We start from the raw sequence: 13113 nt of genomic DNA, 5'->3' as shown, positions 1-13113 counted from the left end.
TTGAGTAAAGCATAAGAACCTTAAAATAGGACAGTCCTTTTCCTGAGCAAGTTTAATTTTCTCTGATAATGATTCTACCGTGGATGTACCATGGTTATGTTTTGGACCCATTCTACTCCTTTTGAGCTCTAAATAATGTGCAAAATGTGAATTTGTGCATATGCATGTGGATACAGTGCTATTTGGAACTTTAGATACTCAACTTTTACATCTGCTGGTAGTTAATGGCTTAAGTGGTGAGTTTTCTAAAATATTAATGTTTTATTTAGTGAAGCTGTCTGGACTCTTGGTGCAAGTAAAGAAACACAGAAGGAAAGGGTATAGACTTTAGGTGTGGTTTGTTTTTGTTTTGTTTTGGTTTTTTTTTTAATGGACACTTTGTATCCATCGCATGGCAGTGTTTGGAGTTCATCAAAAGAACAGAAAATGTTCTCTGACTTGGAAATCTTTTTGAATGGCCAAGTGGGTTTGCTGGTAAGATGAACCATTGTTACTATTGTGACTGTGTGGAGGATAACCTGGGCTAACAGTAGTTACTATTTGCTTCATCAAACAAGTTTATAAAAAGCTTCCTGCTCCCAGCATGGATTTTTAACTTTTGGGGATGAAGTTTATATAAGCCATTCACATTTTTATTTCTGAGGCAGCAAGTATTCAGTCTTGCTCTAGTCTGTGGTGGTCATTGTAAATGGGGAGTCCTTGAGATCAGAAGGTTGTAGTGTGTCCATACTATGTATACCTGAGCCACAGTATGTGTCTAAACCATTAAGAAGTATTTTTCTTCAAAACAAACTGTGAATCCTGCTCTACTTTATTTCTTGTACCTCAGTGTGAATTGTCATTGTTTTCTTTTAAAAAATCTTACGTTTGCTACACTTGTTCCAAAGGAGTGGTGAGGAATGGCATCGTCTGTCCTTTGAGACTATTTTAGAGATGTTCTCTTGATATTCCCACTAACAAAAATAATTAAATTACTGTATTTGCTGTGGCCCAAAGTAAAAGAGGGTTAGGAATTTGTTAAATTTTAATGTAGTTTAGGGTGGCTGTGTGTCTTGAGCTTGTGTCCTGCCAATTTGCACCATTCTGTTGGGACAGTAGGGTGTTACACTTGTTTTTTTCTTTGTTTCTGTTTCAGTGACACATCTCTGTTGGTATAGCTACTGAATCACAAATAGAAGTAAACACTGAAAGCAAAATATTCCAATAATCTGTGTATTTTTTAAACTTCAGCTTTATTCTTAACACTTCAACAACATAATACAGTAGGTTTTAATGTATCTTCAGCCAAATAAGTTAGCCACAGAAGTTAGCCCAGTTAAGAGGAGTGATTTTCAATTATGCTGTTTTAATGCTGCTAACTATTAAAAGCTTTGTGGTTGCATTAGTTAAAAGGTTCAGGAGGAACATCTGTAGCTACTGATGTGTTCTGGTTTTAGAGTATCATATTTTGTAATTTTATTTGTAGGGTCAAACTATGCTTTTTTTTCAAGGTAACTGCATTAGGTAAATTGTATCATCTAAATTAACCTGCTTATTTATTCTCAGGATTTTCTTTGGTTGAGATGATCCCGAGGTGTGTTAAAAGTCTCTTTTTCCCAACCCAGCTGTCCGAGAAGAAATCAGAAGTCTTTGGCTGTCGTTCTCTAGGTTGTTTATTATTTCTTATCTAAAACATTTTCTGTCTGGCCTGCCAAGGTCTGTTCTGCAGGTCAGTCTGAGGCATATTCCCTCCCACAGGACTGGTGTTGTCTTTTATACTATAATCTACGTATTTGATATTTACAATTATGTTCCAATACCTCTCACCTATGTTAGAGAGTGACTTTCTACTCTAAACCAATCCCAGAGTGCCACCATTACCAAGAAGATGGAGGCTAGGAAGAAGGGAGAAGAACAGGACAATGCCCAAATCCCTCCATCTTGTCCCCCTAGACCCCCATAGTAAAATTCTTCAAAATTCCACCCTTCACCCTGTGACAACTACTGTTATGCTACTTAAACTTTTGTGACTTGTAATTCTTCATATAAAGTTGGTAATTTACTCCATGGGTTGAACTCAAAGCCACAGGGGTCTTTGGCTGCATGCCAGGGTCTCCGACCCCACTGCCTAGGCTTTGAGACATCCAGAGCATCCAGAGGGATGTCCTGGGTTCTGACAATTTATTGCATAAAGCTATGTTTCTTTTCTGCCTTTTCATCTTTGAGTTTTATGGTTATGCTAAAAGCACCTAAGCCCTGGTCTTAAAGATAGAAATGTGAGCTGTAATAGTTGTCCACACTTTGTCACTTTGCAGAAAAAAAAGCTATTAATTGATGCTCTTAAACTTTGTCATTTTGAACATGTGATACCTAGAATGAACAAACATTTGCTATTTTACAAATGGATGGTTTAATTGCAAAATGAAATAACTGTAGTAAGAGGTAAATTAGAGATTAAATGGACATGTTACAAATTTACATACTATTAGATGCTTAATTGTATGGTTGTTATGCAGCTGTACTGTATCTATTTAAACTTAACCCTCAGTTGCAGGTCATCAGTGGTCATCTTTTGTCCATTTCTGAAATGTTTCTCAAAGCTTTGTGTGTGCATGCCCCTTTCCTGGCCCTCAGTTTTAGCATGTTCTGGCCACTCTCTGTAATATCTGATGGAAGACTCAAATATGTTTTATAATCCTAACCAGGCATGTTTTCTTTCTTCATTGTGCTGTAGCAGATGCAATGTTCCTCATTGCTGATAGCACAGAGTACTCACACATGTCACTGTGACTCACCGAGCTGCTATGTGCTTATTAAACCACAAGAACTGGTCCTAGGAGGATAAGTCTTAACTTATTTCTTATTAACAGAAATAAATACCACTTGGAAGTTGTGTATACAGGTAGCTGGTATAGTTTGGGAGCAGTGACTACAGACTGTGTGTCTGCTCTCTCATTTTGTATTTCCTGTCTGGGAGAATTTGTATTGTTGAGCAGTACACTCAGCCTTTTGGCTTCAGGGTCAGTGGAATTGGGCTTCAGGGTCAGCTGAACTCCTGGTTGTTGAAGTGAAGGAGTTAATAATATATGAAGAAAGCATTAGTTTTGGAGAATTAATATGTTCCCTGTTAATATAATACGCAGTGTTGCATTGAAATTTGAGAGTATTTATTTGTGAAAGAAAACTGGAATTTACTTATTCATTTGGGAGTTTTTGCCACAATAGGATTATCTGCCTCCTCAGAGAAAGGAATGATGGATGTGTTTTATATATCTCAAAATATATGGCTACACCTCCCCACAACCTGTCAGGAGGGGTGCATGTCCATCCGTAGATTGTTTTGGGTGTTACCATTACAAACAAATACATATATGTGTATCTACCAAGCATTGTAAAACAAAAATAACTTTTAAAAATTATTTTACATTCACTATTCAAATTAAAGATTGATAAGGAAATAAAAATGTATATATGTATGTTTTAAAGATGTTTTTTGTGTAGTGTCCTGTAGGTATTGCCTTGTTTTTAATCTGTAGTTTTTATTTGCTCTCAATTTCAATTTTGAATAGTGGCTCCAATATTCTACCTCGTGATTATAGAGGGAAGTAGGTGGAAAATAAGTGGGACACAAAACTGCTATGTCTGACAGCACTGAAATCATGCAAAGGTGGGTTAAGAAGTCTTGTATCTGTCTTTCAGGATCCAGCTTCCTGGGTAAATATTCACCACCTGGAGTACACAGATGGAGGAATCCTGGACCCAGATGATGTGCTGGCAGATGTTGTGGAAGACAAAGATAAGGTAGAGCTTGTATGAAAATGTTATGTGTCTCTTCAAATAACAAATGCTTTCTCATTTCTTGGATATATGGCAGGTGAAATGGATGTTAAATATCGTTAAACACACCTGCCCTGTGGATGGATGGAATGTAGGAGAACAGAGATAGTGATGAAGGTAATTTCACCCCTAAGGAGTTACAGCTGCACTAATTACCAAGAATTAGGAACAGGCCTGCCCTTAACAGGCCACAGCTAGAGCCAGTTAGGATGGATATTATAAAAGAGTAGGTTGGCTGGTCGAGAAGTGAGATGGAGTTTGTTGGCTGTGCTGTGAGGAAGGAGTCAGTGCTGTGAGGAGCTGCCCATGAGAAATCACCGAGAAGGTATGGAGCTTTTGCAATAAGATGACTACACTGGGAGAGTGGGAAGCATGACCCAAGCAGTAAGAAGAGAAGGCTAAGCAGTTCGCTTAGGGCTGAACCTTTTCAAGCAGTTCTATGTTTCTTTTTATTTCTATATTCAAATACCATGGTGAAAAATGTGGGCTTTACAAGAATTTTTTTTCTTTTTTTATGCCACATAAAAATAAATGCTACTTAAAATGTCTTCTATAATCTTTTCCTTTGCATGGAGTTAAGTTTTTGAGAATCATTCAAATGTCATGGTTGACTGTGGTAAAATAGACCAATCTTGTAATGACAAGAGCAGTTACTTCAACTGTTAAATTCTGGGAGGAGCCCCTATGATTTGCTACTGAAAGTCTGAGCAAACTGCTTATTCACTTTAAAAGCTGAGTCTTTAATTTCAATTAAAATAAGACACATTTTTTACCTGGGTAGTAGTAACTGCAGACAAACCTCTTTTAATTTTATTTTTAATTGTTAGAAAAGTTTAGTTTTGGGAAACTTATTGGTGACAATCAGCATGGAGAAGGAGGGGTATTATTTATAAAAGTTTACTGATTTTATCTTTCTTTTTTCCTTCATAAAATCAGAGGAAAAAAAATTAATGGCTTTAAACCAAAGATCCAAATATGGGATATGCCTGTGCTTTTAGACAAATTGCTTTGTCTATTTAAAGTGCCATATGCTTGATGACTTAAAAAATAATTTAGTGTATTGCAAACAGAATTGCTACTTTTGTATGCTGTGTTGATTCTTCAGTGACTTACTACAAAGCAGAACATTTTGCTTTTGACTAATGGGATGCTGCTTCTTTGTGTCTTAGAAAATTGTTTAGGTTGTACTTCAGTGTTACTTTAGGATGGGAATTTTTAAAAACAGTGGAACTCTGTTATATATTCTTTTTATCATATTTGTGTTTCTTGCTTGTCCATATTTACTGAAAAGTATACTTGCACACCTTAAGACTTTTTTTTTCCAGGAATGTTTGGAGACAAAAGAACTGAGTTCTGAAATTGAACAGCTGTGTATAAAGAATAAGACTATAAGCATAAGATGTCATAAAATGACTTATTACATCAAAGAAAAATGTTTTGCTGGTCTCATTAGTTAATGAAAATTAGTATGTTTACCCAGGATTTTTTCTATTTAAAGTACTGGTAGAGGAGTTCTTGTGGAAATGTGAGCATCAATGTGCAGAATATTTGATATGACACATGGTTTTTAACTTGTGACCAGAGCCTTTGCTGTGCCTTGTTGGTGGCTGTTGCTGGTTGAGTATGTGTAGCTGAATAAGCTTCTAGGTCACAGCTGTGGGTCTAAGCTTCCTCAGTTATGACAATGCTGAATGAGGCTCTGAGGCTGCCTTAGGGAAAACTCACTGGGAAACCTGAATCTTACTCTTTGAAGTGGTCTGGTGTGGTTTGGGAATACAGCAAACTCCTCAATTTCTCTTCCTCTGATATCTCAATTACATGGGATGTATCACTATCATCTTATTTTCTTCAGAGTGGCTTGGTGAAACAGGGATAAGAGACTTGCTGAACAGAGGAGCTGCAGTGAAAAATCAGATTTTTTTTGATTAAAGTAAGGGAGAATGTTGTAAGGGATCTGCTGGTCTGAGAGGTTTAAGAATTCTTTCATTTGAGAGTGGAATTGGGCCATAGTATGTGTAAGGAGTTGTCCATACTACCTACTTACAAAGTTTGATATGATCTGATATCAAAGAACCAGCCTTATAAAAGGCTTACAAATAGTTTTGATAGCTTTACTGTGGCCTGTTAGTCTTTGAGCCTTCACCAGTGTTATTTCACACTGAGAATTTCTACTAGGGGATCTTTAAGCTTTGCAAAAAAGGGGAAGAGATACTCAGATCAGATTGACCTGCTATCTTATTTGGTGTTTAAACTCCTTGAATAGATGAAGGATTTTTGGTATGTTTATCTGTGCTCTGCTTGTCTTTGTGTTATGATTATCTGTATATGTGGTAAATGAATAGGCCACAGGTTTGTTGCTCCCTTGTCATCCTTTTCTGTGCATCCAAGCCAGTGACATAGTTTCACATTAAATCAGTCACTCTCTATAAAAATAACCTTGCACTTAACCTCAGTGCCTTTAACCAAAGGTGTGTTTGGCACTGCTGACCATCAGGCTCTTCTTCAGTGGCAGAGGAAATGCTGCTGCTTTTTGAAGAGGTAATCTGCTGTAGATCGTATTTTGATAGCAATAAATTAGCACAGTTTCTTCAGAGAAAAATGTCTTTGCTAATCTATTGAATTCTTTCACTGTGACAACAAAACAGGGAGAGTGCTATCAGATATAATTTATTTGGAATTTCAAAAGCTTTTGACAGTCCTTAACAATAGACTGTTAAGGAGGCACAACTACTCGTGAGGTAAGCGGCAAGTGCTGTGGTGGGTTAGTGAATAAATGAGGGGGAACTAAAAAATGGAGTAAATGCTGAAGTTCCAACTCTGAAGTAATGGCACTGGAATGTGTAATGCTCATCACTGGGAGTGGCTGTAATTTTGATCTCTGCTTACATTAACTTCCTGCCTTGCTCTTGAACTCCAGACTAATCGAAGTTCAACTGTGCAGCTGCCAACTGCACAGTTATGCTGGACAGAGTGGCATTTTTTAATTGCCTGTAAAACAGATCTAAATTAGTATTACATGTGCTTGGTAACATGTCATGTGAAAATGCTTTGGAAATTCTGCTGGCTGAGAGTCCCTCTTGCTGCTGTTGCCTCAGCAATAATCTGTGACCTAAATTGGATGTCCAAAGCTAGTTGACATAGTTTTGTAGAATAGCTTTAAAATAGCTTGTTTTCAGTGTGTTATCCAGCAATTGGTTCATGCCCCGATAATCTGAATGATGAATTAATTAAAATCCTGAAATTTTGTCAGTTGAATAAGAACATGCTATTTAAATTGTCTGATTTTAATGCTGAAGTTATAAATAGAGTCCTCTTTGTATACTGTTCTTAGCAGATCTCCCACTTGAAATGAACTCTTGAACAAGAAAATGTTCTGAGAAAATTTCTTGACTGTGTAGAAGATGGAGTACAAAATGTTTCCTTTCATGGCATTGTGTACATGGAGCCCTGTGCTTGGCATATGTCTTAAATGTATAAACTTAATGTAACCATGTAGACTTCCTCCTGATTTTTTTATATGGAATCGTGTTTTCATAAACTAGCAAACACCTGGGGAAGCGAAGAGGATGTAATGAAAACCTGTGTTAAGTTAAAACTTGCTTTGCTTACAGGACAACAAGCTTCCTTGATCGGAACAGTTCTGCTTTCTGAATAAATGTAGAGGTCTGCAGGGAAAATACACTTTCTACCAAACTTTATATGTATATATGTGTTCATATTTTGACAGGATTAAATACAATCACAACATGTTTCCAGGTGTGCTTTTTCAACAGAGTCTTTCTGAAGTAGGAGATGGTGGTCGCTGTCAGAGTGACGGGTTTTTCGTTGGGTTGTTTTGATTTTGTTTTGTAGGGTTTTTTTTATCTGTTTGTTTGCTTTTGTCTTTTTCTTGTTGCTTGATACTTTTTGGTTTTTGTGGATATCTTGGATGTTTTGTAAGACTGTGTTTGCAAGGGCAGTATTGCAGTAGCTACAGTTGAGCTAACAAAGCTGCTGAACGTTTTGTAAAGATACATTTTCTGATCAGTGCTGATGGCAAAAGATTAGGCATGTCATCCTAGGAGGTCATGTGGGTTTAAGCTCTCCAGAGACTTGTTTGTTGGCAGCACCGTTGCTAACACTGGGGGGTGTTTTGTGGTGTGGGGTGGTTTTTTTAGGAGTGGAAGGAATAAAAAAAGTAAGTAATTGTGATGGGCAGTGTGCTGACACTGAAATGGCAGGATACCAATATGATCTTAGAAATTAGTTTTTTCTTGGGTATTTTCTTTGTTAAATATAGATGAGTAGGGGTTTTTAACAGCAGCGGAAGCTTTTGAAGGACACAAAGCAACTTCAATGAAATGCTGAAATAGTGACACTGTATCAAGATTTGTAGTGACTGCAACTGTCATTTAAGTGTTTCTAATGATGATATCAGGTAAATGGTATGAATTAAGTGTAGTTCAGATACCTATTTTAGTTAAGCATTTAATGAAATATTAAATAGGAAAATCAATGAATTCTTTCTTCTCCGCTCACTACAGCAGAAATGCAATATTGAAAAAACATGTCTCCTGGATGATCTTCTAATGCTAGGGAAATCAGCTGCTGGCTGTTCAAAATGGCTATTGGGCCCATGCATGCTCCTGATAAGAAGCTCAAGATCTGGCTGAAGCTGTTGTCACAGATGCAAAGTGACTCTTTGAAGCCCTACTTCAGACAGAAGCCTTTGCAGGCAGCTTTAGTTTCAGTGATGATTTTGCGAGTGTGAGGCTAGTTTGGAGAAGATTTTTCAACAAAGCAATAAAAATGAAGCAGATGTGAACTTCAAGACTGATGTTATTATACAAAAGAAATGTTTTTCCAGGTAGAAAAACATGCTGACAGGCATGTTTTCTGCCGGTGGATTTGGAACTTCTCTGTTATTTACAGGCAGGTTTAGTCACTGGGGGGGCTGGCAGTCTGGGTTGAGCACTATAGAGCAGTTATTTTTTGACCTGGTTTTGACTCTGTAGACGTTCAGGGTTGCCATTTTGACTGTGAAAGTGATGATATACTCTTATGTGCAATGTATATTTATGTCAAAATGAGCTAATTCCACCTTTGATCAGTTTCTATTCTATTCAACCATCAAATTCCTCATGAAACAGAAGTAAATCAGAGCCACAGTAACCCTTAGGTAAATATACAAGCTCTGACTGAAGACTGTGACGTGATAAGGAAAATTTCTACATCAAGATGAAAAATGGCAACATTGAGTGAGAATGAGAAGGGGGAAAGTGGATAGAAATGTCTCAGTAGTTTAAATGAAGTTAGGGTATACTGAGCCAGTTTCTCCTCACACGGAGTACAGCATTGCTGCTTTAAAATCTTCCCCTGGATGTTGGTGGCAGAGGCCTCAATGCTGTTTTAAGTTACCTCCCAGTGTGTCAGCAGAGCGTGTAAATGTCATGCTTTACAGCTTTTTTGTTGTATGGCTTTATTCTCAAATATATGATCCATGCAAATAATGCATACTTAAGTTAGAGAAATGCTGTTCAAACTCTAGACTTCTAAGTAATTTAGTGTAATTGAGCTCTCTAGGGTTTTGTAACTGTCTGATGACTGGGGTGTAGAATAGAGGGGTATTTATTCTTTAGTTTGTGGTACAATAGTGTATTGTACTTGTTTGGGAAAAACAGGAAGAGATGTGAGACTTCATTACAGCTGAGAATTTTTACCTATTGAAGTTTATACTGCAGTGGTTTTTTTATGTAGACTCCTCTACAAATTACTGCATATTGGGCAAGTTTCCCTTGGAGAAATTTAAAAAATCCCTTTTTTATAAGAATGCGGGACAGGTGTCTGGTAGCACAGGAAGCAGTTTGATGTTAGTTTCATCTAATATGGAGGTAGCATTGGAAGTCTGCAATGGACAGGATAGTTCAAAATGGTGTGTTATAACTTGGATGCTGTGTGTCTTTCATAAAATCTGTATCAAAAAGAAAGAAGAATCAAAGACAGAATTACAGCTTTTCTTCCATGTAAGGTGGTTAATATTGCTCTGGACTAGGGCTTTGACACAATGTTTTATGACATTCAGTTGGTTAATACCATGGCCCATTATTGCTCTGATACATGTGCTGCTGCTGACTGTTGAACTGGCTGCAGCAAATGCACCCTTCAGACTTCTGACTCTTAGTGCTTCTGGCAGTGTCTTGCTTATGCTTCTGTAAATTTGAATGCCTTTTTGGGAACATGGGTGTTCAGAGGCAGCCAATTTTGATGTTTAGTTCCTTGCTGTTAATGAGGTAAACCAAAGGATTAGTAGATCAAAAAGCCTGATGTGATCAATATGAGGAAAATGAAGTTGCAGAAATTTGGCAAAACTTGTATGTAAGGCCTGCTGTTCTTTGATTTGGTTTTAATGTGATTTTGGTTCCCCCCCCACTTATTATAATTGTAAAGTTGTAGTTAGTATCTCTGCCAGAATATGTGTAGCTGTTTGTGACTCTTCCTCACTGCCTCTGGTTTTGTATTTCTATTTTGTGATTTCAATAATGAGATGCTACAGGTGCCCAGAAATCTTAAAGTTTTATTAGCAAAAGGATAACTAATTAGGCATTCTTCTTTCAAACCCTAAATTCTAAAAATTAAAATGGATTTAACTTATATTCTGAATAGCACATTTACAACCTCCAAAAGCATAATACAATATGAACATCTTTGTTCAAAGTTTAGAGTACTCTGTCTTCATTGTGTAAATTCTTTGTAATAAATTTCAGCTGTTATATCAAATAATCAGAGTTATTAGGATATGAAATTGTTATTGCTGACAGTATTTGTTTATTTAAATATTCAGGTCTAGTTCTGAGTGATGAAGTTATAAAGGCAAAACAGAATTGTGAACAAAAGCTCCATGCCATTTCTGTCTTGTCAAGGGAATCCTAGTAGAGACTCTTCAGGTGTCTGATGGTTAGCAATAGATCATATGCCCACAAGGAAGGGAAGTATTAGAGCATATTTTAAATAATGCCTTTATCCTCGCTAGCACCTTAAGGTATGGAAATGTGAGACACAAGAAAATGGAAGAACAAAACAGGGTATCAGTCATTTTGGGCTGCATCAAAGGAAGCATTGCCAGCAAGCTGGGGGAAGTGTTTCTCCCTCTCTGCTCTGCTCTCGCGAGATTCCATCTGGAGTACTGAGTTCAGGTCAGGATTCCTCAGCACAAGAAAACGTGGACCTGTTGGAGAGGGTCCAGAGGAGGGCCACAAAGTAGATTTGAGGGAAGGAGCACTTGTTCTGTGAACACAGGGTGAGAGAGTTGGGATTGTTCAGCCTGGAGAAGAGAAGGCTCCAAGGAGACTTCATTGCAGCCTTCTAGTGCCTAAAAGATGATAAAAATGAGGGAGAGAGGCTTTTTACGTGGGCAGATAGTGATAGGACAAGTGGGAAGGTTTCTAAAGTAAAAGAGGACACAGATGAGATGTCAGGAGCAAATTCTTCAATGTGAGGGTGGTGAGGCACTGGCGCAGGTTGCCCAGAGAAGCTGTGGATGCCCATCCCTGGAAGTGTTCGAGGCTAGGATGGATGGGGCTCTGAACACATCCTGGTCTGGTGGACAGAATCTCTGCCTGTAGTAGGGGATGGAACTGGATGATCTTTGTGTCCCATCCAACCAAAACCATTCTAAGATTTTTCATTGGTTGTAATGACTTTTCTTGTCATCTTGACAAGGCTTTTGGACTCATTCAGAAGGACAGCACTGATGCTTGCTAAGAATTTCCACTGAGTTTATCTAGGGTTTACCAATAGTTCAAAATCAAACAAAACGATTGGGGCTGGGGTCGTTCTTGTAGAGAAACTGTAGGCCTTAATTTGCTGGCCTTTCAATGAACTAAGATGGAGTTTTGTTTTTGCTATTGACAAAATAATATGTAAGCCAGTCAAGCTGCAGCATATTTTTAAAAACATATTTTCACACTTTTCAGGAGGAAAAAGTTTGATGCAGTTTTGAGCCAGTGCTTGTTTAGGAAACAGATGTCTAATTTCACTCTTGTGTAGTAGGAAACACTGTGAGCCACCATATACATACAAATGTATATATAAAAAAAAGGATATTTTGGTAGGAGTTGGTCTGTTTATTTCTGACATAGGGTCTGAACTGTAAATACCAGGGGGAGGGGTCAACAAATCACCTTCATTAGTACTTACTAAGCAACACCTTATTTCAGTAATGCACTGTCTTTTAGAATACAGATTATGAAGCTTTGAATTTTTATGAAATTTGTTTTAATTTATTGCTGCAGAGGTGCCATGCATTATTCAAGATTATAAAATGATTTGGATTTCAGGAGCATTTGGATTTGCTGATGAGGATTTCAAGCTGTGTAATTATGAAACTGTATGCACATGGGTTGGAAGTTCAGAACTCATTAGCGTAATCATTAAAATAACCATTTTTTAAGTGTGGTATTACATTCTGGGGTGTGCAATTACACTATCATGTGCTTCTGGTTACTGGAAACATTCTTGTTATAAACTTCAGGTCTAGCAATATGCTTCAAGATAAGTTCATAGCTTTAAGAACAGATACCTGGTCAGATGTTTCTTAGGTTGTTAAAGAAAATTCAGTTTTATAGACTTAGAGCTATAACAGGTTGCCTGTGTGCATAAATTTGCCTCCTGTTTATCCTAGAAGAGTTTATAAGCTTTTACAAATTTAGTGCTGTATAATGTATTTTTTCTTAAAATACACATCTTGTTACATCTTGCAATGGTTACTTATTTCAGCTCTACCTACTTTAACAGTAGTGTGTGCATGAAGGTTCCTACCAGATGGACTTCTCAGTTTTAGTTTTTTCCAGTGGAATGTTTGTGTTTGAACATTCTGAACTGTGAACTCTCTCTGAACATCTGTAACTACCAAATTTTTTTCCAATTGTGATAAGTATTCCATTACTTGTTTCAGATTAAAAAAAAAAAAAAGTTAAATAACTGTGACAGTAGATCTGTGACACTAATAAAATTCCTGATAGTTTTGGAATAAGATTTTCTATTTAAATGCTAAATGGGAGGTTTTTGGAGTTAAAATTCTCTTCATGTAAATCTGAAACTTGTGGTTTTCTAGTTTGGTGTTCTTTTGATCCCTCTATCTGATCTGTATTTTGGCTTTTCAGAATATTAAAAACACAGAGCAACGCAGGAGGTTTGGGACCTGGATCCAAGTTTTTGGGGAGTATTCAGCTATACAGCTGACTCTTTCTCTTGACCTGAAAATGTGTTTTGTCATCTGGGCACTAAGTACTGTAGCTAATTGGTGATCTGACAAGTGGA

The 13113-nt window shown here is 37.3% G+C and overlaps 1 protein-coding gene across 3 annotated transcripts in view; it reads left to right on the top strand.

The window, feature by feature from the left end:
* The window catches only part of PARD3B (par-3 family cell polarity regulator beta), a 395877-nt gene that overhangs the window by 22728 nt on the left and 360036 nt on the right, over positions 1-13113 (top strand). For all 3 annotated transcript variants that reach the window (XM_039719949.1, XM_039719858.1, XM_039719777.1), the window contains exon 2: positions 3679-3780. In XM_039719949.1, coding sequence (XP_039575883.1) covers positions 3679-3780 — 102 coding nt within the window. The remainder of the gene's footprint in view (positions 1-3678; positions 3781-13113) is intronic.

This window comes from Passer montanus, unplaced genomic scaffold (assembly GCF_014805655.1).
Source record: "Passer montanus isolate IOZ18808 unplaced genomic scaffold, ASM1480565v1 scaffold1, whole genome shotgun sequence".
NCBI lineage: Eukaryota > Metazoa > Chordata > Aves > Passeriformes > Passeridae > Passer > Passer montanus.
This window is presented reverse-complemented; position numbering and strand designations above follow the sequence as displayed.